Source organism: Ochotona curzoniae, unplaced genomic scaffold (genome assembly GCF_017591425.1).
Source record: "Ochotona curzoniae isolate NIBS_2020 unplaced genomic scaffold, NIBS_Ocur_1.0 contig_4792, whole genome shotgun sequence".
Taxonomy (NCBI): domain Eukaryota; kingdom Metazoa; phylum Chordata; class Mammalia; order Lagomorpha; family Ochotonidae; genus Ochotona; species Ochotona curzoniae.
In genome coordinates, this window is record NW_024466389.1 from 9,617,461 (window position 1) to 9,637,442 (window position 19,982).

The window sequence follows — 19,982 nt, forward strand, 5'->3', positions numbered from 1 at the left end:
AAGGGTGAGCGTGCACCTCTACCCAGGACCCACCACGTGCCAGTGGGCACAGTTCTCAGGGAAGGCAGGGAGAAGACCTGCACGTACCCCCAGGACCTGCTGACCTGGAGCCCTCTGTTCCCTGCCCCCTTGCCCAGGCTCTGTCCCTGAAGGAGTCTGAGAAGGCGGCGCTGTCAGAGAAGCTGATGGGTGTGCGCCATAGCCTGGCCGCCATCTCCCTGGACATGGAGCGGCACAAACGAGATGCCCAGAGCCGGCAGGAGCAGGACCGGGTAGGGCAGGCAGGGTGGCTGGTCCCGTCTGTCTGAGTGGGGAAGTCCCTTCCTTCGGGAGCCCCCATATGAGGGAGGTGGCCCGGCTTCACCCTGGGCAGTCCCCTAGTCTGAGGGCGAACAGCGGTCCCTGACATGGAGGGTTCCACAGAGGGGCTGGGCAGGGCTGCGTTTGAAGCCGGAAGTGGGCAGTGGGGAGCAGAGAGGCTGCAGCAGGACCACATCTGAGGGGCCCATGTGTCCCAGAGTACCGTGAATGCGCTGACATCTGAGCTGCATGACCTTCGGGCCCAGCTTGAGGAGGCTGCTGTGGCGAATGCCCAGGAAGTGAAGAGGCTGCAGGAGCAGGCCCGTGAGCTGGGCAAGCAGCATGAGTCCTGCGTACGTGAGGTGAGCTTCCCTGGGCCCTGCTGGCCATACACTCCTGCTGTCCCCTGGAAGTCAGGGGAGGGAGCAGGAGAGCAGCTGACCTCCCCTATATGTGAGGTCAGTGAGCAGTTATGAAGCATGTGGGATTTGGGGGACTTGAGGTGGGGGGAGTGGGGAATCTCCAGGATGCTCCTGACTGATAAGGAATCACTTCTGGTGAGAAGCCTCTGCCCCCAGCTTGCTTTGCCCCAAAGCATAGCTCCAACTGGCACAGATTGGTCAGAGCATTGGGTGCAGGCCCTGCTGGCCCAGCTCCAGGGCTTGCTGAGCCCTGACCTGCTTGCACAGGCTGAGGAGCTCCGCACGCAGCTGCGCCTGCTGGAGGACGCCCGCGACGGGCTGCGGCGAGAGCTGCTAGAGGCTCAGCGCAAGGTGCGTGAGAGCCAGGAAGCCCGTGAGGCCCAGCGCCAGGAGGTGGGCGAGTTGCGGCGCAGCCTGAGCGAGGGGGCTAAGGAGCGTGAGGCCCTGCGGCGCTCCAACGAGGAGCTGCGGGCTGCTGTGCGCAAGGCTGAGGGCGAGCGGATCAGGTGAGTGGCCCGGGATGGGTGGAATACTTAGCCCCATTGTGGAGGGCCTTTCTGGAGCCCTGACCTTGCCCACCACGCCTCATCCCTCAAACCTTGGTGTTGGGCCCATGGTGCTGAGGAAGCGGCCTAGAGAGGCATCTCTGTCCGTTAGCACAGCATTTTATGTGACTGTCTTCCTACAGAGAGGGTCCATGGGACAGCAGTGGGGTTGATCCAGACTCGGCCCCTACCTGCTGTTGTCACCTGTGAAACCAGGCCCCTCCTGCAGTCACTGGTTTACTTCTGCTAGGGCCGAGGACCATGTGCCCAGGTGGCAAAGCAGTGGGCAGAGCCAGTTCAGGATCCTGTAGCACACAGGATCCACAGCATCTGCTTCCCTCTGTCCCCTCCAGTCTGAAGCTTGCCAATGAGGACAAGGAGCAGAAGCTGGCACTCCTAGAGGAGGCACGAGCGGCCGCGGGCCGGGAGGCTGGGGAGCTGCGAGCCGGGCTGCAGGAGGTGGAGCGCTCACGGCTGGAGGCCCGGCGGGAGCTGCAGGAGCTGCGGCGCCAGGTACCCTTCCTATGCCGCCCCACCCTCCTCCTGGACCCAAGTTTCCCGAATGTAGAACCAGGGCTCTGAACTCTAAGTGGGCTTGCTACCACACTTGGTGTGAAGGGTCAGACTTGGAGAAGTCCTTGCAAGATGTACTTACTAGCTTATATAGTTAATGAATTGTTTGAAAGGCTAGAGTGACAGAGTGAGAGATTTTCCATATGTTGGGTTGGTTCCCACATGAGTTTAATAGCTGCGGCTGGGCCAGGCTGAAGCCAGGAGCTGTGGGTGGCAGCAGTCTGCTGCTTCTTGGGCATATCAGCAGGAAGCTGAGTGGGAAGCAAGGGCCTGGACCTGACTCCAGACACTCCACTGAGGGATGCAGGTGCCCCAAGCGGCTGCTGAATCCACTGCCCCTCAGCACACCCTCCGCCCCCCTGTGTACATGCTGAGACTCACTTCTCTGAGTGGAGCGGAGCCAGGTCTCTGGTTCTCAGAGGGGTCCGAGAGCGATCTGGGGCTGATGCGCCTGTTTGTAAATAGCCAGTAGATCAATGTGTCTGGCTTCAGTGGCCACCTGGTACTCGTGGCAGCAACTGCACTCCACTGGACAGTACGTGCAGCAAAGTGCTGCATCTGGACATTGGAATTTGGATTTCACACCATTTTCAAGCATTCAGAATCACTGTCCTTTAGTTTTCAACCAGTTGGAAATGGATGGATCAGGATAGAAGGCCCATCCTTACCACAGTCCCTTGCAGGATCCTGAAGCGGAGGGGCATTTGGCCAGCAGTGTGCTGAGCCTGGGGATGAGATCTCCAAGCCCATCTCCAGAGCAGGCGGTGAGAACTACCCACTGCCCTGGACACTGTGGGCTTAGGTTCTGCTCTGGAAGAGTCAAAGGAAATAGCCTCGTTCAGCTCCCAGGCGCTGTCCTACCCCCACCAGCATCACCCCCACCTGCTGCCTTGGGGAGACAGGCCTAGAACACACGTGGGCCATCCACTTGGCCTGGGATTGCAGACTGGTGGATTGTGTGCCCTTCCACTCACTGAGTATTTTCTCACTTGCTAAATATGGATAACCTTACTGCCTGCCCCACGGAGGGACGTAGGAAGATTAGATGGGTCAGTAGAAGTGAGCTGGACACGGGGCGTGCTTTTCAGCACAGGTGGTCATCACTGGGGCTGATGGTGGGGCTTAGCATGTGAAGCCACCGTGTGCAAGGCTGGCATCCCCTATGGGAGCACCAGTTTGAGTCTCAGCTGCTCTGCTTCTGATCCAGCTTCTTGCTGATGTATCTGGGAAGGCAGTAGAAGATGGCTCATGAGCTGGGACCCTGCTTGGGCCTCTCCCTCCATGTGGGACACCCAGCTGGAGCTCCAGACTCCTGGCTTCAGTCTGGCCTGGCGCCAGCTGTTGTGGCCGTTTGGCAAATGAACCAGCAGACAAATGATCTCTCTTTCTCTCTCTCTGCCTTTTAAATAAATTCGATTTCAAGTTGCTCATCATTGTTGGGGAAAAGGGTGACCCCAGGGACAGGGCTGACTGCTGCCACATCCCCCACTCTCACAGATGAAGGCGCTGGACAGTGAGAACTCCAGGCTTGCCCGGGAGCTGGCAGAGCTGCAGGGTCGCCTGGCGCTGGGGGAACGGGCAGAGAAGGAGAACCGGCGGGAGTCTCTGGGCCTCCGGCAGAAGCTACAGAAGGGTGAGGCCAGCCTGGAGGCAGTGCGGCAGGAGGTAACAGGGCAGGAGGTGGGCAGCCCAGTATGGGTGGGCTCTAGGAAGTAGGGAGCTGAATCCCTCCAGCCCAGGCAGGGAGCTGGTGGGCACTCTGAGGACCCCCACCAAGGACTACTCCCTCAGGAGCTATGGTCCCAGCAACAGTAGACAGTAGTGGGCCTGCTGTGTGCAGATGTGGGTGTAGACAGCACTGGGCCTACTGTGTGCAGGCATGGGTCAGGGGGAGATGGCACTGTAGGTGCAGCCTGGTGATGACCCCAGCAGCCCCCTGAGGCAGGTGCTGTGTATCCTGTTTTACAGGGAGAACCAGACACTGGGATTCACGTGGAGGGGTCTGTCCATGGTCACACACAGCCCAGGGCTGTCTGACTTTGCACTTGACTTTTTCCGGCAGTTTCATTACACCTGCAGTGTAACCCTGACCTTGTCACTTATCTCTTTGTGCCTCTGGGAGAGGGGACCAGCACAGCAGGGCACAGGTGCTGGCATCCAGTGGGGCGCAGCAGAGGAGTGCCCAGTGAGACCGTGACAGGCTGACTGACACTGCGACCCACAGGGTTGTCTTCACCTCTGTGCGCATGCACCCCGGCAGTAAATGCTTTGTGGTGCATGTGCCCACCATGCGCAGGTTACTGACCCATTGTGGGCCAAGAAGCAGTATGGTGGCTGTTAACTTCTATGGCTATCAGGCCCGGCTTGGAATCCCAGCCCTGCAGCTCCCCAGCTGCACGAGCTTGGACAAGTTACCTAACTCTCAGTGCCTCCGCCACAGAGTGGGAGTGAAGATGTTCCTGGAAACAGCTAGTGCCTGGCACTGTACACTGCCAGCTGACCCTTGGAAGGGAGACAAAAATTCCAGCACTTCCCTCCCATGTTCCCAGGATGCTCTTTAACTCCCTACTAGAGAGGGGGCCACTGAAGGGACAGTGGGCGCAGTCTGGGCCTGGAGGTGGGGGCGCCTTTGCTGACTCCACCTCCTGGCTTTGTCTGCCCCTTGCCCCCCTCCCCTCGCCCCCAGCTCCAGGGAACCCAGCGGAAGCTGCAGGAGCAAGAGGGAGAGTTCCGGATCCGGGAGCGAGGCCTACTGAGCTCCCTGGAGGAGGCGCGCACCGCGGAAAAGCAGCAGCTGGAACACGCTCGCAGCCTGGAGCTGAAGCTGGAGGCAGCCCGGGCTGAGGCTGCAGAGCTGGGGCTGCGGCTGAGCGCGGCCGAGGGCCGAGCCCAAGGCCTGGAGGCTGAGCTGGCCCGCATGGAGGCTCAGCGGCGCGCGGCCGAGGCTCAGCTCGGAGCCCTGCGCTCGGCTCTGCGCCGGGGCCTGGGCCTCGGCCGTGGACCAAGCCCTGCCGCACGGCCCATGCCAGTGCCCTGCTCCCCTGCTCGGGAAGCGCCCGCTGGAGGTGAGCACCGCGGGCAGGTGGGGCTGGGAAGTGGGGAACGTCGCCCCTGCGCCCTTGCGTCCCTGCGTCCCTTAAATCCCTCCAAGGAGTGGTCCTCCTCCAGGCCACGCCCTGTCCTGCTCAGCGCTCCTGTCTGGCCTGCTGCTTTTTCAGGCTGGGAACAGGTTCTGAGCTCTGCCTGTTTTGCTGAGTCTCTGGGGCCTGTGCTCTGTCTCCCCCAGTACCCCATCCCAGCCCTGGACACAGCCAGGGTCACACGTGATACCGAGTAGGCACCTACTTTGTGTGAATACATACAGTTCAAGTAATGGGATGGAGAGGTAAGCGAAGCAGACGTGCCTCGTCACATTATTCACAGTAGGCAAGGGGGACCCAAGCCAGAGGCACATCAGCAGAGGAATGGGGTGTGTCCCGCAGGTGGACCACCACACAGCTGTGACAAGGACTGGCAGGGAATGCCAACCGCTATGGGTGTGAGTCCTCGCTTCCTCAGGCCAGGTGATGTAACTCAAGGAGGACCCGCCTTTGCATCATACCTGGAAGAGCAGATTTTAGCAGCAGCAAGGATGGGAGCCATGGAGCCCTACCCGGGGGTCCAGCTTGGCTGTCTGGGGTTGTGTTGCTTTGCTGGAACAGGGTCGTCCCCTCTCGGTGTCTGCGGGGAGTTGGTTCTCAGCCTCCTCCTCAGCAAGACCAAACCCCACCAGGAGCTCACATCCTTGGTGACCTGCCCCTTACCTACTCAGGTTACTGGGAGGGGCTTCGGCTTGTCAGGAAGTGATGACAAGGACAGAAGTCTGCAGTGTACCTGCTGTTTCCCTATGTCTGGGGTTGCTGGGCTCTGCAGACAGAGCCCACAAGTTCCCAGGCTGGCTGTCTCCAGGTGGAGGCGGTAGCCCCACTGTGAGGGTGCCTGCGGGAGCTCCTAGTACAGGCTGCACTCCTGCCTGGCCTATCACCACTCGCTGATACTTCCATGGTTTACAGCTGTACCACACGACTTTGGTCAGCGTGTGGGGCTTGAATATTCCCTCTTTCCAGACACGGTGTGTCACTGCATGACACAGGCTTCAGACCCTCCCCTGTGCAGGTGACTTTATCATAACAGTGTCAGTAACCGTGATTCCCAATGTGGCCATGTTAGGAGGTGTGAGGTAGGGATCTCAGTGTGAGTTTTATTTAAAAGGCAGATTTACAGAGAGAGAAGGAGAGACCAAGATCTTCCATCTGCTGGTTTACTTCCCAGATGGCCACAATGGCCAGAACTGGGTTTGTTCAAAGCCTGGAGCCTGGAGCTTCATCCTGGCCTCTTTGAGTGTATAGGGGCCCAAGGACTTCGGCCATCTTCAGTTGCTTTCCCAGGCATGTTAGTAGGGAGCTGAATTGGAAATGGAGCATCTGGGACTTGACCCAGGGCCCATATGGGATGCTGGCACTACATGTAGAGGCCTGAGCTACTATGCCAGGGCACTAGCCCAGACAGCGACACATTTTATGCTCTATACATTTTTTAAAAAAAAGATTTGTTTATTTTTATTGGAAAGTCAGATATACAGAGAGGAGGAGAGACAGAGAGGAAGATCTTCTGTCTGATGATTCACTCCCCAAGCGGCCGTACTGGCTGGAGCTGAACCAATTCAAAGCCAGGAGCCAGGAGCTTCTTCTGGGTCTACCACACTAGTGCAGAATCCCAAGTCTTTGAGCCGTCCTCAACTGCTTTCCCAGGCCACAAGCAGGGAGCTGGATGGGAAGTGGGGCTGCCAAGATTAGAACCAGTGCCCATATGGGATCCTGACACATTTAAGGCAAGGACTTTAGCCACTATGCTATTGTGCTGGGCCCCCAAGCTCTATGCATTTTGTCCTAAAAGCAAGAGTTTAAAGATAACATGCAAAGGGGGCTGGGCCTATTTGTGGGGGTAGGGCAAGAAGGGCTTCCAGACAGAACCAGGGTTGACGGGAACCCCAGGGTATTCTTCCCTGACTTCTGGGCTGCAGTGGTGACAGTGGCAGTGTGGCCAGCAAGGTGAGGGATGGGGCACGTGCAGGTGGTACCTGTACGCTAGGAGAAGGGGCTGGTGCTCACACTGGGACGGGAGGGGGGAGCAGGATCTCCCTAGGCAGGGGAGAGGTTCCCACGCTTTGGGTGACCATGGCTGAGACGCAGGCTGCGGAGGTTAGGGTCCCATGTGCTGCGGCTCCAATGATTGCCCCCAGGGACCGTCCGTCCTGCTCTTGTCCCCACTCCTTGATGTGTACCTGGTTTTCTTGGCTCAGCCTGAGTGTATCATGAAATGCCTTGAACACATCTTGCCTATGAAGCACATGTGTGTGTTGTGGGGTGACGGGGCTCACCCTCACATGTCAGGGAATCGTGAGTAGGAAGTGAGGCATTTTGGGGCTGACACTTGCCCAGCACCTCACTCATAGGAGATATTCAGTCCAGGAAGTATTGTGGTGGTGGCATGGCCATCCTGGGCCTCAGCCCCCATCAGGAGCTCAGGGACTTTTTCAGGGGCAGGTCCCCATAAAGGCCCAGGACAAGGAATGTTCCAGAATACAGTGATGCAGGGTGGCCTTTCAAGAGCGGGGAGAGGTGAACCTCAAATCTCTGACAGAGAACCTGGCCTTGAACTGAGGGCTGTGGGACCGGCCAAGTCTTGGCATAAGGGTGAGGGCATGCTAACTGTGTGGTGCAAAACAGGCTGGCTGGGGACACTGTGCGAATAGCACAAGTGAGATGCTTCCAGAGCCCATAGCAGCATTGCTGTAGGCCAGGCTGTGGCTTCTGCCACCCTGAGCCCTTCTGTTCTTCTAGGAAGCGAGGAAGGATTCAACAGCCCCAGCCCCCTGGAACGGAGCCCTGGGTCCCAGCCTCCATCCCCGGGACCCGCCACCTCTCCAGCACCTTCAGATCTAGACCCCGAGGCTGTGCGGGGGGCGCTCCGGGAATTCGTGCAGGAGCTGCGGAGTGCCCAGAGGGAGCGGGTGAGCTGGCGTGGGAGTGGCTGGAGCAGATGCCCTGGAGGGGGAAGGGGCTGGAAGGACTGCAGGTGTCAAAGAAGTGGTCTTCCCAACACTGGGGCTGCAGGATGAACTTCGGACCCAGGCTAGTGCCCTGAGCCACCAGCTGGCTGAGATGGAGGCCGAGAGGGACAGTGCAACCTCACGGGCCCAGCAGCTGCAAAAGGCAGTGGCTGAGAGTGAGGAAGGTGAGTGGGACCTGGGGAGGTACTCTGCTCTGGGGACCTTGCTCCATGACCCAACACAGGGCTGTCTCCTCCTGGGACTTCCCTTGTTGGCCTCAAAAGACCTTGACGTGGGTTGGGGGGCAGGCCGGGAATTTCGTGGCCTTGGGGACTGGGCCTGGCTGTGTCTGATGGGGCTGGGTGGTGACTGCAGCCCGGCGCAGTGTGGATGGGCGGCTGAGTGGAGCCCAGGCACAGCTGGCACTGCGGGAGGAGAGCATACGGCGCAGCGAGCGGGAGCGCCGGGCCACGCAGGACCAGGTGGCTGCTCTGGAGCGGAGCCTGCAGGCCACAGAGAACGAGCTGCGGGCGAGCCAGGTGCGTGACGCTGAAGGCTGGGAGCGGGGTCTGGGGGTGCCGGTGCATATCAGGGGGCTTCTGCCTGCCTAAGTCTGCGGTCACCCGTCTGCAGTTCCGCCCCAAGAGCATGGCTGCAACGCAGCAACATTTCCTCTGAGGTTACCAATCTGTAGAAAGATTTATTTATATTTGGAAGAGTTACAGAGAGCAAGGCAGAGAGGGGGTGAGAGAGAGAGAGGGAGAGAATGTTCCCCAAATAGCCTCAGTGGCTGGAATTGTGCCAGGCCGAAGCTGGGAGCCTAGAACTGCCCTGGGTCTCCCCCTTTGGTGGCAGTTGTCCAAGTTCTTGGACCAGCCTCCGCTGCTTTCCCAGGTGTGTTAGCAGGGAGCTGGATCTGAAGTGGAACAGCTAGGACTTCAGCTGGTGCTCCTGTGGGCTGCAGGGGTCACAAGGAGAGGCTTCACGTGCTGTACCACTACACTGGTACTGGCTTTTGAGTCTGATGTACTTGGATTCAAGTTTGGCCCGAGGCCTGTCTGCTGTTTGGCCCTCATTTTTGTCTCCTATAATAGGGTTACCAGTAATGGCTTCACAAAGACAAGGCACATGTGCTTTTAGCACATGGGTGGTGCACAGGGACCTCTCTCTCATGTCTATGCATGCAGTCACATAAGTGCTGTGCTGGGGTTTTGATGTGTGTTTTGAGGGGGACGGTCTGTGTTTACCTCTGTGTGTGTATGTGTCTGGGACACAAAGCCCAGGCCCGGGAGGTGGCAGGGTCCACGCTGCCAGAGCCTTAAGCTTGTAGCCAACAATCTTCTCTATTCTCGGGCCCTCTGTGACTGGCCTCTCCCTCCCCAGGCCCCCGTGTCTGCCTCTCGTGACCACAGACACAGCCCACCCCCTGCCTCTGGCTGGGGGCCGACCTTGAGCTGGGCTGTTGTGTCTGCGGCTTCAGCTCTGGCCTTGGGCCCAGCTACAGGGACTGCTGGAGGAGGCCAGGAACAAAGCTGGGCAGGAGCCAGAATGGGGGCCATGGGCCCAGGCGGGGCAGGAGCGGGGTTAGGCACAGGCTAGGCGTGGGCAAGCAGTCATCACACCCCCAGCCCCAGCCCAGGCCCCAGAGCAGCAGCCTGACCTGAAGAACCCTTTGTCTTCTGTCTTCTCCCCAGCCCCTGGCCTTCATCACTAATCCCCTCCCAGATCCCTGGCACAGCGGGGCCCACCCAGAGCTGCCTGGCTCAGCTCAGCTTGTGCAGGCAGCTCCTGGGCCAACCCTGGGGGCTGAGGCCAGCTGGAAGCAGTGTGGGTTCCCTGAGTCCTCGGGCGGTGGCTTTCCCACCTCCTAACATACAGAGGGGCTGCTGGCTGACTCAGCCTCTGCTGCATGTACCCTGGGAGCCTCCATGCTCTCCTGCTGCGAGCCCATGGGAGGCCAAGTTCCCAGAGCGTCCAGCCTGATCCCCACTTTGACCTTGGGATTCCGAGGGAGGAAGGAGTGCGGATGGGGCAGATGGGACCTGGGCACTGGGGCCTGAGCTTCTGCCCGGCTGCAGGAGAAGGTCAGCAAGCTGAAGGCCAATGAGGGGAAGCTGGAGAGCGACAAGCGGCGCCTCAAGGAGGTGCTGGATGCCTGCGAGAGCCGAACAGTGAAGCTGGAGCTGCAACGGCGCTCCCTCGAGGGGGAGCTGCAACGCAGCCGCCTGGGCCTAAGTGACCGCGAGGCCCAGGCCCAGGTCCTGCAGGACCGGGTGGACTCTCTACAGAGGCAGGTGGGTCCCTTCCCCTCCCTGTTCCCTGCTCAAGCCCAGTGCCATCATTCCCATCTTACAGACAGGCAAATGGAGGCTCTGCCAAATAGATGGCAGGGCCAAAGTTAGAATTCAGACTATGTACACTCAGAGGAGGAGCCGTGCGACAGATCAGAGCGTGGGTTTACGCCTTTCTCTTTTTGGTTTGGCTGTCAGGAAGCTAAGCCCTAACTACAACATTGACTAGCTTGGCTAGCACCGCACAGACACCTGCCAAGGTGACACCGCAGCAGCTCCGTGTCACTCTTGTTCCCTGGCATGGGACAGAGACTAGTGTCTGACGCCCCAGCAGATGGGGCTGTGGGGCCAAGCAGTTAGCCAGCAGTAGGGTAGGGCATAGGAACCATGGGTATCAGTGGCGGAGGCCCAGACAGAGGTGGGAAGGACTTGGCCTAGACACATCCGGTCCAGGAGGCCGATGGGGAGCACAGCCCCTTGACTGCCCGGCTTGCTGTCCTGCCAGGTGGCAGATGGCGAGGTGAAGGCAAGGACCCTGCAGCTGACAGTGGAGCGGCTGAGCGGGGCCTTGGCTAAGCTGGAGGAGAATGAGGGGAGCCTGCATGATAAGGTGCAGGGCCTGACCGAGGCCCTGGCCCAGAGCAACGCCAGCCTTGCCAACTCTCAGGACAAAAACCTACACCTGCAGAAGGCCCTGACTGCTTGTGAACATGACCGCCAGGTGCTGCAGGTACAGGGTTTCTGGGGTCCTTAGGAACAGACTTGGAGGGGGCCTGGTGCAGAGCCAGCCGGTGGGAACCCTGAGGAGCCAATGAGGGTAGGCCTGGAGGAAAGGGTGGGCCCGTGAACATCAGTCAGTGGAAGGGGGCAGTAGGGGTCAAGGCCCACCCAAGAAGACCAGGAGCCTCCAGGTACAGACTAGGGGGACCTAGGAGCAGAATCAGCTGGAGAGAATTAGGGTCCCAGCAGATCCCACCTTAGACAGGCCCAAGGACAAGGTGTGGACTGGACTTGCCGTGTGGTTCCCCATTTAGGTGAGGCAACACCTGCCTTTATGGGCTGTGAACCTGCCCTGGGGTACAGAACAGAGGGGAGACATCTGCCTTAGGGCTCCTAGGGCCCCATCAGTCCCTGTTCCCCAGGAGCGGCTGGATGCTACCCGGCAGGCCTTATCAGAGGTACGGAAGCAGAGCAGCTCCCTGGGCGAACAGGTGCAGACGATGCAGGCTGAGCTGGCGGACCTGGAGCTACAGCGGGCAGAGGCCGAGGGTCAGCTACAGCAGCTGCAGGAGGTGAGGGCCTGGGAGGATGGGTTCCTCCACGCAGGGCACTAGGAGACCCTGGGGCTTGAGGCTAGGGCTGGGACCTTCCTGCCCACTTCAGCTCTGTCACCTGTGTGGCTGTGTGGCTCATTCAGTCCATTACAGAGAGAAACTGAGGCCCCAAGGTGCTCTTTGTTTGACATGGGTTTCTCAGTAGCCTGCTGAATGGGCACAGTGGGCCAGCACCCTTTCTCCAAGCTGCACACCCCAGGGCCCACAGGGGCAAACCACTTGCCTGGGCCCTGTTGCAGGTGCTGCGGCAGCGACAGGAAGGCGAGGCTGCTGCACTGCACTCGGTCCAGAGGCTGCAGGAAGAGCGGCAGCTGCTGCAGGAGCGCCTGGGCAGCCTGCAGCAGGCCCTGGTGCAGCTGGAAGCCGAGAAGCGGGAGGTGGAACGCATGGCCCTGCGGCTCGAGAAGGACCGTGGTGCCCTCAGGAGGACCCTGGACAAGGTGGGCCGCTACCCGGGCCTGCCCCCCCTGGGGACTGCAGCAGTGGCTCTCACCCTGCCTCTGGCCCGCTGTGGCTCAGCTCCTCAGGGGCCTCCTGACCCCCTCCTGCTCTTCCCACCCAGGTGGAACGGGAGAAGCTTCGCAGCCAGGAGGACACAGTGCGGCTGAGCGTGGAGAAGGGCCGCCTGGACCGCACACTCACAGGGGCTGAGCTGGAGCTGGCCGAGGCCCAGACCCACATTCTGCAGCTGGAGGTCTGGTGCTGCCCCATCCAGCCGGCCACCCTCTCACCCTAGCCAGGCCCTCAGCTCCATCCCCAGCCTGGGGGCAAAGCAGTCCCAGACAGCCCCACATCCTACCGTCTGACCCACCCCAAGTTCACTGTTGAGGGCCCACAAGAGGAGGGCTGAGATTTCTTTTGCATTCCCCACATGTGCTGGCTGTGTGCTTGTCACCTGCCAACCCGTCACACTCACGTGCGCATACACACCCACCAGCCTGAGTGGCCACCCCTCCCTGCAGGCCCAGATGGTGGCCCTGGAGCAGAACCCTAGCGTGGCCCAGCAGGAGTCTGAGGAGCAGCAGAGGCGGGAGCTGCAGCAGGAGGTGGAGCGCCTGCGCAGTGCCCAGGTGCAGACTGAGCGTACCCTGGAGGCACGGGAGCGGGCCCACCTCCAGAAGGTGCGGGGGCTGGAGGAGCAGGTAGGCAGGTGTTGCCTCTGGGGGAGGTGGGGCAGGAGAGACTGCAGAGGCAGAGGGCTGGCCATGACCTGAAAACTGAAAAGGGACCAGCGTGGGCCCATGTTGGTGTCAGCCTAGCTGGAGAGGGACCCAGATGATGCCAAGGGATGCGGTGTTTCTGGCCAGGGCTTTGCCCCTTCTCTCCCAGGGCAGTACAGGTGGCCTCAAGCTGTGCCAACAAGCTGGGGTTGCAGAGGAGAGGCGGGACAGCAGCACTGGCTGAGGGCTGGTTCTCACTGGTCAGCTCAGGTCACCAGGCCCTGCCCCTCCCCCCAGCCATGTCCCCTTCCTCTCCCAAATCAGCCTGGGCCCTCGCTGTCCTCATAGCCTCTGTTTCCCAGGTGTCCACGCTGAAGGGACAACTGCAGCAGGGGCTTCGACGGAACTTGGCGTCCTTCTCCCCACCCTCCAGCCCCGCAGAGACGTGAGCTCCTCGGCCCCGGCACCTGGAGCAGGGATGCCAGCTCCAGGCCCAGCAGTGGTTTCCTGGCGCCCGCAAGCACGAGCCACCCTAGGCTGTACAAGGGCCTCCCTGGGCCTGACCACCCAGGCCCCTGGCTCCTGTCTCCCCAGGGTGTCAGCGCCTTAGTTTACAGTGTTGACCAGGAAATCCCCCAGAGTTCCTGTATTTTTCTACCTTTTTATAATGTTACCTGTTCAGACTTAAGGTTTTTGTAATGAGAAGAATCCATTTTCTAGAAGCCGTGTGTACCTGTGAGTCTCTTCTCTACTGGACAGGGTGCCTCCCCTGTGTAGGAGGCCATGGGCAGACAGGGGAGCCCCGGGAAGCAGTATTGGGGGTGGGGAGCACACCCCAGAGTCTTTGGCTAATAGATGGGACTGGTGAGGCTTGGGGCCAGCTTATGGTTGACCCTTTCCAAGGCTTATTGCCCTCCCAACCAGCCCCACCTCTGGATAGACACAGGCAGCCCAGGTAGGTGGGGACAAACCGGGCTGAGGGATTAGCAAGGGCTCTTGTCCCAGCCCTGGGCTAAGCCATCCAGGCTTCACCCTACTGGTCATATGGGCACATGTCCCACCAGCCGGCCAGGAGGAGCAAGGCTCGCCCCAGACCTTGGCGTCCAGCAGCCCCTGTGCCTCCCCCGTGTTGCAGCTCCCAGCTGTGCTCCCCCCCATACCCCTGTGCCTCTGGGTTCGCTGTCCCTGGCTGGGGGCTGGGGGTGTTGTTCACACCAGAGACAGGACTTCGAGGCAGGACTCAGAGCATACATTGGGGTTCAGAAAAGCATCTCCCTGAATCCTATTTGCCTATAACACCCTGTTCCGCCCTGGGCAGGTCAGAGCTGACCTAGGAATGGGAGGCTGGGATGACAGAAGTGAGGTCACCCACTCTCCCCATGAACCCCAGGGGTTCATCCAGTGTTGGAGGTCCCTGACTAGCCCTTACTCCATGCCCTGGATGAAAAGAGGGGCTTCACCTTCTGTAAAAACTTGTCTTTAATTTTGTATAAAACGGAAGTGGCCCATGCCCGGGAGAGGAGTGAGGCACTCCAAGCCATGGTGGCTGGAATGAGTGGCATAGCCACCTTGGGGACTGTCCCTAGTAGGACAGAAAAGGCACTTCTGGGGCCCTCATCTCATGGAGAGGCCAGGGATGCCCCCACCCACTCAGGGGGTGGAGGCTGGGTCAGGGCCAAGGTCAGCAGCTGCGGGAGGGCCCGAGGTGCCCCAGCCACACCCTGGGGCTGCAGAGCCCTCACCAATGAGGGAGTAGGAAGGGGGAGGGGAGAAGCACCAGGTCAGGCAGTGCCCAAGGTCGCGGATGCCCGAGGGGTCCGGAGCTCAGGGTGCCTGCTCCACCCTAACAGCTCCCGCAGCTCCTGGCGCAGGAGAAGGCCACAGACTGGCACAGGCCACTGCTGGCCATCACGCCACATTTGGAGAACTTGTCCCGACAAAGGTCCGCTGTTGGGAGGTAGGGAGTGACAGGAAGGAGCAGGAGTGAGGGGGCTTGGGGAAAGGGGCCCCCTGCCCGGCTGTTGGGGGGAGTTCAGGCCCTGGCCGTGGGTCCCAGCACCTAATTGGGGTGCATGCAAGGCAGGTGTGGGGAGGCCCAAGCCGAGACCCTCCTACCTCGGAGGAGCTCCTCATGGGCACACACCGTACGGACACAGATCTCCTTGTTGACAACGTACACCCGGCGCAGACTGCAAGGGCATGGGGCCGGCCCAGGCTTAACCACAGGCAGGCAAGATTCATGCTCCCAGAACCTGGGCCGCTGGGGCTGCCCTGCCCCCACCCACAGCCCACTGCCCCCAGCTCTGGCAGGCGACTGCCCCGCTGCCTGCCTGTGGCCACCTGCATTTACCTGTAGAAGCAGACTTCATTGAGGCACTGTTTGCAAGGCTTGTGGATGGAGTAGAGACGGGTACAAGGGTACTGCTCCTCCCGGCAGTCTAGGTGACGGGCGGGGTTAAGCTAGGTCAAGCTCAACTTGGCCCAACTGAGAACCCCCCATTCCAGGCCCGTGCCAGATGCCAATACCCACACGTGGCTGGGGTGGCATAAAAGGCAGCACTTAGCCAGCCTGGTGCTTCCTGGCTCCACCCAGGCTCTCTGGCCACCAGAAAGTTCTCCATACACCCCCTGCCTCATTCTCCTACCCTCTTGTCTCCCCCGCCACCAGCTGGAGCCAACTCAGCCAGGCCCACAGTGGGAAAATGGGGGTGACCTCCAGAGCTGCCTGGGGAGGGGTTGGGAGATACCAGCAGAAAGCAGGGACAAGCCTGCTAGCCCCCCAGCACTCCATGTCCCCATCAGCAGCCCATGCTCCCTAAACCTGCAAGTCCACCAGGGACGCCTGTGACTCTACCCCATGTGCTGGGCTGTGCCTTGGTTTCCCCAGCAGTCACAACTCTTACCAAGAGGCCCAGGTTCTGTGGGCTCGGTCTCCCCATTTCCTGGTTCTGTCAGAGAGGGGGCAGGCAAGGGTCATAAAATGAGGTCTGTTCAGGGCATTGCATGGGTCCCCCTTCCCTGAGCTGGGGATGGGCAAGCAGGGACCCAGGACCCACCTGGAGTGGGCACAGGGATGACTTCCTGTTCCACTTGTTGCTGGGACTGGAACTGGAACTGCTCCTCCTCTGAGGGCTGAGGACTTGCCTCTGCAACTGGGGGACAAGAGGGGTCTGTTGGCTCCTTCCTGGCTCAGGCCCCCCACCCTCACCTGGCCCTCACCTCCTGACCCCAGCCCCTTACCCTGATAGTCGTAGTAGTCCGGGCTGTCTGCAGTCAGAGAACAAAGCACAATTGGTGACAGGCCCCAGCTGAAGGGCAGGCTGAGCCAGGACCCAACCCCTGGGCACTGCAAGCATCCAGCCCCACCCGGTCCCTGGCAGAGCCCTGCCCAGCTAGGGATCCAGGCCTGGAAAGCACAGGCAGGGTGAGGGGTCATCTGGGGATAGCGCTTACCGATCTGGTCACCATAGTGAGGGTACTGAACGTGCTCCGGGAATGGCAGCGGGTCTAAGTCATACTGGCCCTGAGCCAGCAGGCCTGCTGAAGGAGTCAAGTGTGAGGGAATGCCCCCAGGAGGGACAAACAAGGTCCCCAAGCTGCTTCCAAGGAGAGGGGTGGTCTCTCACTCCCTGGAGCAGAGGACCCCACTCGTAGGCCCTCAGGTTCATGAGATCCAACATCCTGCCTGCATTAGACAAGCCCTGGCACAGTCTGTCCTAGACCAACCTCCCTGTGCCTGGACTCCTACCTGCCCTCCAAGACCTTAGCACAGGATGTGGGAGGGTGGGCAGGCTTAGACACCAGGCTGGCTTTTTGAACTTCAGGTCTCACCTTGGACTGTAGCTCTGCCCTCAGCCCACCCACCCTGGCACCATGTCTGCCCGATTCTTCCTTTGTCTACACACAGGGTGGGTGAGGTTGTAAGCACTTCATTCTGTCTGGGACCCCAGTTTAGAACTTCCCTGGTCAGTCCAGCCCCCTCAAAAGGTGAGACAACAGAGGGAGCAGCAGGGCCCCAACTCGGTGCAGAACCCAGCTTTCGGACTCTGGGCACCCTCCTGAGAGGGCAAGCCTAGGTTCTGGTGCCTGCCCCCTTCCAGAATCCCCAGACCCCCGCCCACTGCTGTGGAAGGCTGGGTGGGGAAAGGGCCAGGAGATTCTTCTATGCCCTAGGAGGCCTGAGTCAGTGCAGTGTGGTGCAGGCAGGCCGGAGGCCCTAGGAGCTGGAGGTGGGGGGCTGGGAGGTGGGCTTAGGCAGCAGGGCAAGAGAGAAGCTCAGGGTGGACCACCCCTTACCAGGCAGCAAGAGCAGGATGAGGTGGGCAGCTCTCATGGTCAGAGTGGGCAGGCCGGGGGGAATCAGAGGCAGCTGGAAGAAGAGAGGCACAAGGACTGCACCCAGGGCCGGGAGCCCAGGCTTGCAGAGCCTGCCCTGCACCCCTCGCAGAAGTAGCCAGGCCTTGGGGCGCCTGGCAGGGTGCCGGCTCACAGGAGCCAGGCCCTCCAGGCTGGCAGCATGGCTAGCATTTCATAAGATCTGTCTGCTTATTTGACAATAAAAAGTGAGGCAGCGGGGGATCTTTCATCGATTGGGTCACTCCCTGCAACAGTGATGGCTGGGCCAGGCTGAAGCCAGAAGCCAGGAGCTTCTTTGGGTCTCCCACGTGGGTACAGGGCCTCAAGGACTTGGGCCATCCTCCACTTCTTTCCCAGGCCACAGTCAGGGAGCTGGATGAGCAGTGGAGCGGCTGGAACTCTAACCAATGCCCAGAGGGGAAGCCACAAGTGTCTTGACCCCCTGCACCACAACGCTGACCTTTACATAGTTGATTCTGACCCTGAACAGGCCTCTCAGTTCTCTCAGGGGGGCAGCTCTAACCGCCTCCATCTCCCCCAAGCCCTGTTTCTCACACCCATGCCTGTACCCCTGGTATAGCTGTGGTGCCCAGTGTGCCGCCTTGTCCCCAGGCACATCCTTGGGCCATTAGCCTTGCCCAGCCAACATCACAGCCTGGACTCAGCAGCGCCTGCCAAGCCCACCACCTGCTTCCAATTAGTCCCCAGGCCCTGAGCATCTCGCTGGGCAGGAAACCGTGTGCATGGAGGGGCCCCCGGCGCAGCCAGGGCTGGGCTGGGCACGGCTCCAGGCCCCCAGAGGACTCCTCTGTTGCCAGGCCTCCAGGCTTCCCAGACCTGGCAGGCTACAGCCCCGACTCAGGCACGAGACCCAAGTCTGTCTGTCTGCAGTAGCAGACAACCCCACACCAGGGCTGGAGCCTGCACAGATCCTCTGGCCCCAGAGAGGCTGTGACATCACCAGCCAGAGGCACTGCACCCCCTGGCAGGGTGTGACAAGTGTGGGGCGCGTGTGAGTTCTGGGGAGGCCTGGTCCCTGGCTGTCACCAGGCCTGGGCATCCAGTCTCCTGTCTCGGCCCCAGCAACAGACTTGCTGGAGCCCCTGTGGGGCTCCATGGGATGAAGCCTCAGACTGTGAGTGTGTGTGAGAGAGAAAGGATGTGTGTGTGGATATATGTGTGGGTTTATGTGTGCGTGTGCCTGTATGTATGTACATTTGTGAGTATTTGTGTGTATGCATGAGTATATGTGCTTGCGTATGTTAAGTGTGTGCATTTGTATGTGCATGAGTGTGTGATGTGTGTTTATGTGTGTATGTAATGTGTGTGGCATATGTGAAAATATTTGAGAGCGTGTGTTGGCTCATCTGTCCAGGAGGGTCCCCTCCCTGCTCCAGCACCGGAAGTTCTTGCAGCCAGTGGCTTGGAAACCGTTACTCTATTCTCCTTCGAGGTTGGGGCTGTGGGGAGGACCCTGCAGAAGCAGGGCATTTTGGCTCTCAGTCCTGGGGTTCGGGGCACACTGCCTTCTCAGCCACCAAGGCCTGCCGGCCATGTAACAACACCCCTATCCTGAAAACCCGACCTCCAGCCCTGCCTGCAGCCTGGAGAGGACAGGGTTGGGGGGGGCAGCCTGAGCTGTCATTTCTCAGGAGCTGCTGAGTGGGGGTTAGGGAGGTCTTTGAGGCTGGGGGTCGGGGTGCTCTCCGTCTCCCTGAAGACCCTGTGACCAGACCAGGGACAAAGTGAGCCCCTGGCGAAGAGTGGGCTGCAAGAGTCGGTCAGCCACCTAGCAGTGGGAGGGTTAGGGTCCCCCCACGGGGGGGGGGGGACAGGAGAGCCCAGGAGCTGCCCCACCCCCACTCGGCCCCTCTCCGAAGCGTCCTGGAGGAGGAGGCCCTCGCGGGCTGGGCGGGGGCCGGGGAAGGCAGATGTGTAGGCGGCCGCACAGCTGGGAACAATCAGCCGCTACCCGCGCCCCTCCGCCCCGCACTTTCCCGCTTGCTCGGGAGAACAAAGCCGTCCCCTCCGTCCCCCGACGCCCCAGGCGCGGGCTACCCCGACCCCCGGGCTGGGCGCTCTCCAGGTGCCCCCTTCACATCTGCTCCGATGGCCTCGCGATCAGGGTCCCGCAGCCGCCCCGGCCCTCGGGGAGACCCCTCGACGTCCCCGCCCGAGCCCCGAGCCCCCCAAGCGCCAGGCCCGCGCCTACCTGTCCGGGTCGCTCCACCACCCGCTTCGAGTCCGCCACGGAGCCGCCCCTGGGCCCGCTCCGAGCCCCCCTCCGGGCCCCCGACGGGCCGGCGCCCGCCCTCCAGCGCCAGAGCCGCTGGGTCCTAACGCGAGGCGCAGCCCGGGCCGCCAAGCCGCCCATCGGGCTTCACCCTGGGACGGTGGGGGGTGGAACCCTGGGGAGTAGCGCCCAAGGGGTTCCCCTCCCTCCCAAACACGCAGCGCTTGGTCTGGCCTGCAGGGATGGCCCAGGTGGCCCTTAACCCTTTGAGCCCGGGGAGAGAGGAGAGGGGCCAGGGTAAGGGTCCATGGGCTGGCAATGAGGCTTGTGCCCCTCTAGTCTCTGGCATCTTCACATTCAGGCCAGGGGCGACTCGGCCTCCGGGGTGTGCTAACCCAGTACCCCTCGTCCCCGCTGCACTGCCCACTTCAGACAAGGTTTGGCGTACATCTACCACCAGCTGTGTGGCCACAGGTTACATGGGGGCTGATGATGCCAAGGCACAGCAAATCGCATCAACCAGTCCCGGGGCAGGTGCTTGGCTAGCTCTGTGGCACAGTGGATGAAACCGTCATCTATATAATACATTCCATATGGGTGCACGTTCATGTCCTGGCTGCTCCATTTCTGATCCAGCTCCTTGCTAATGCACCTGGGAAGGCAGCAGAAGATGACTT

The 19,982-nt window shown here is 60.7% G+C and overlaps 2 protein-coding genes across 4 annotated transcripts in view; one reads left to right on the forward strand and one right to left on the reverse strand.

Annotated features, from left to right (window-relative positions):
- Window positions 1-13,207, forward strand: part of CROCC (ciliary rootlet coiled-coil, rootletin) — a 32,597-nt gene extending 19,390 nt beyond the window's left edge. For both annotated transcript variants that reach the window (XM_040987694.1, XM_040987695.1), the window contains 16 exons: window positions 138-272; window positions 519-662; window positions 990-1,228; window positions 1,621-1,780; window positions 3,338-3,505; window positions 4,527-4,905; window positions 7,723-7,892; window positions 7,996-8,116; window positions 8,307-8,470; window positions 10,010-10,225; window positions 10,728-10,952; window positions 11,365-11,514; window positions 11,796-11,996; window positions 12,119-12,250; window positions 12,519-12,698; window positions 13,079-13,207. In XM_040987694.1, the coding sequence (XP_040843628.1) occupies window positions 138-272; window positions 519-662; window positions 990-1,228; window positions 1,621-1,780; window positions 3,338-3,505; window positions 4,527-4,905; window positions 7,723-7,892; window positions 7,996-8,116; window positions 8,307-8,470; window positions 10,010-10,225; window positions 10,728-10,952; window positions 11,365-11,514; window positions 11,796-11,996; window positions 12,119-12,250; window positions 12,519-12,698; window positions 13,079-13,165 (2,871 nt within the window). In that variant the 3' untranslated portion in view covers window positions 13,166-13,207. The remainder of the gene's footprint in view (window positions 1-137; window positions 273-518; window positions 663-989; window positions 1,229-1,620; window positions 1,781-3,337; window positions 3,506-4,526; window positions 4,906-7,722; window positions 7,893-7,995; window positions 8,117-8,306; window positions 8,471-10,009; window positions 10,226-10,727; window positions 10,953-11,364; window positions 11,515-11,795; window positions 11,997-12,118; window positions 12,251-12,518; window positions 12,699-13,078) is intronic.
- Window positions 13,208-14,277: 1,070 nt separating this feature from the next.
- MFAP2 (microfibril associated protein 2) lies at window positions 14,278-19,341 on the reverse strand. 2 transcript variants are annotated; one of them, XM_040987697.1, is made up of 9 exons: window positions 19,285-19,341; window positions 17,013-17,085; window positions 16,170-16,253; window positions 15,957-15,983; window positions 15,773-15,868; window positions 15,620-15,664; window positions 15,067-15,154; window positions 14,832-14,905; window positions 14,278-14,663 (listed from the first exon to the last, which is right to left on the reverse strand). In XM_040987697.1, the coding sequence occupies exons 2-9, from the start codon at window positions 17,047-17,049 to the stop codon at window positions 14,560-14,562; spliced, it is 555 nt and encodes a 184-aa protein (XP_040843631.1). In that variant the 5' UTR covers window positions 17,050-17,085; window positions 19,285-19,341; the 3' UTR covers window positions 14,278-14,559. The 2 variants fall into 2 exon arrangements, with proteins under 2 accessions (XP_040843631.1, XP_040843630.1); XM_040987696.1 differs by having other exon boundaries at window positions 16,170-16,256.
- Window positions 19,342-19,982: the final 641 nt, after the last annotated feature.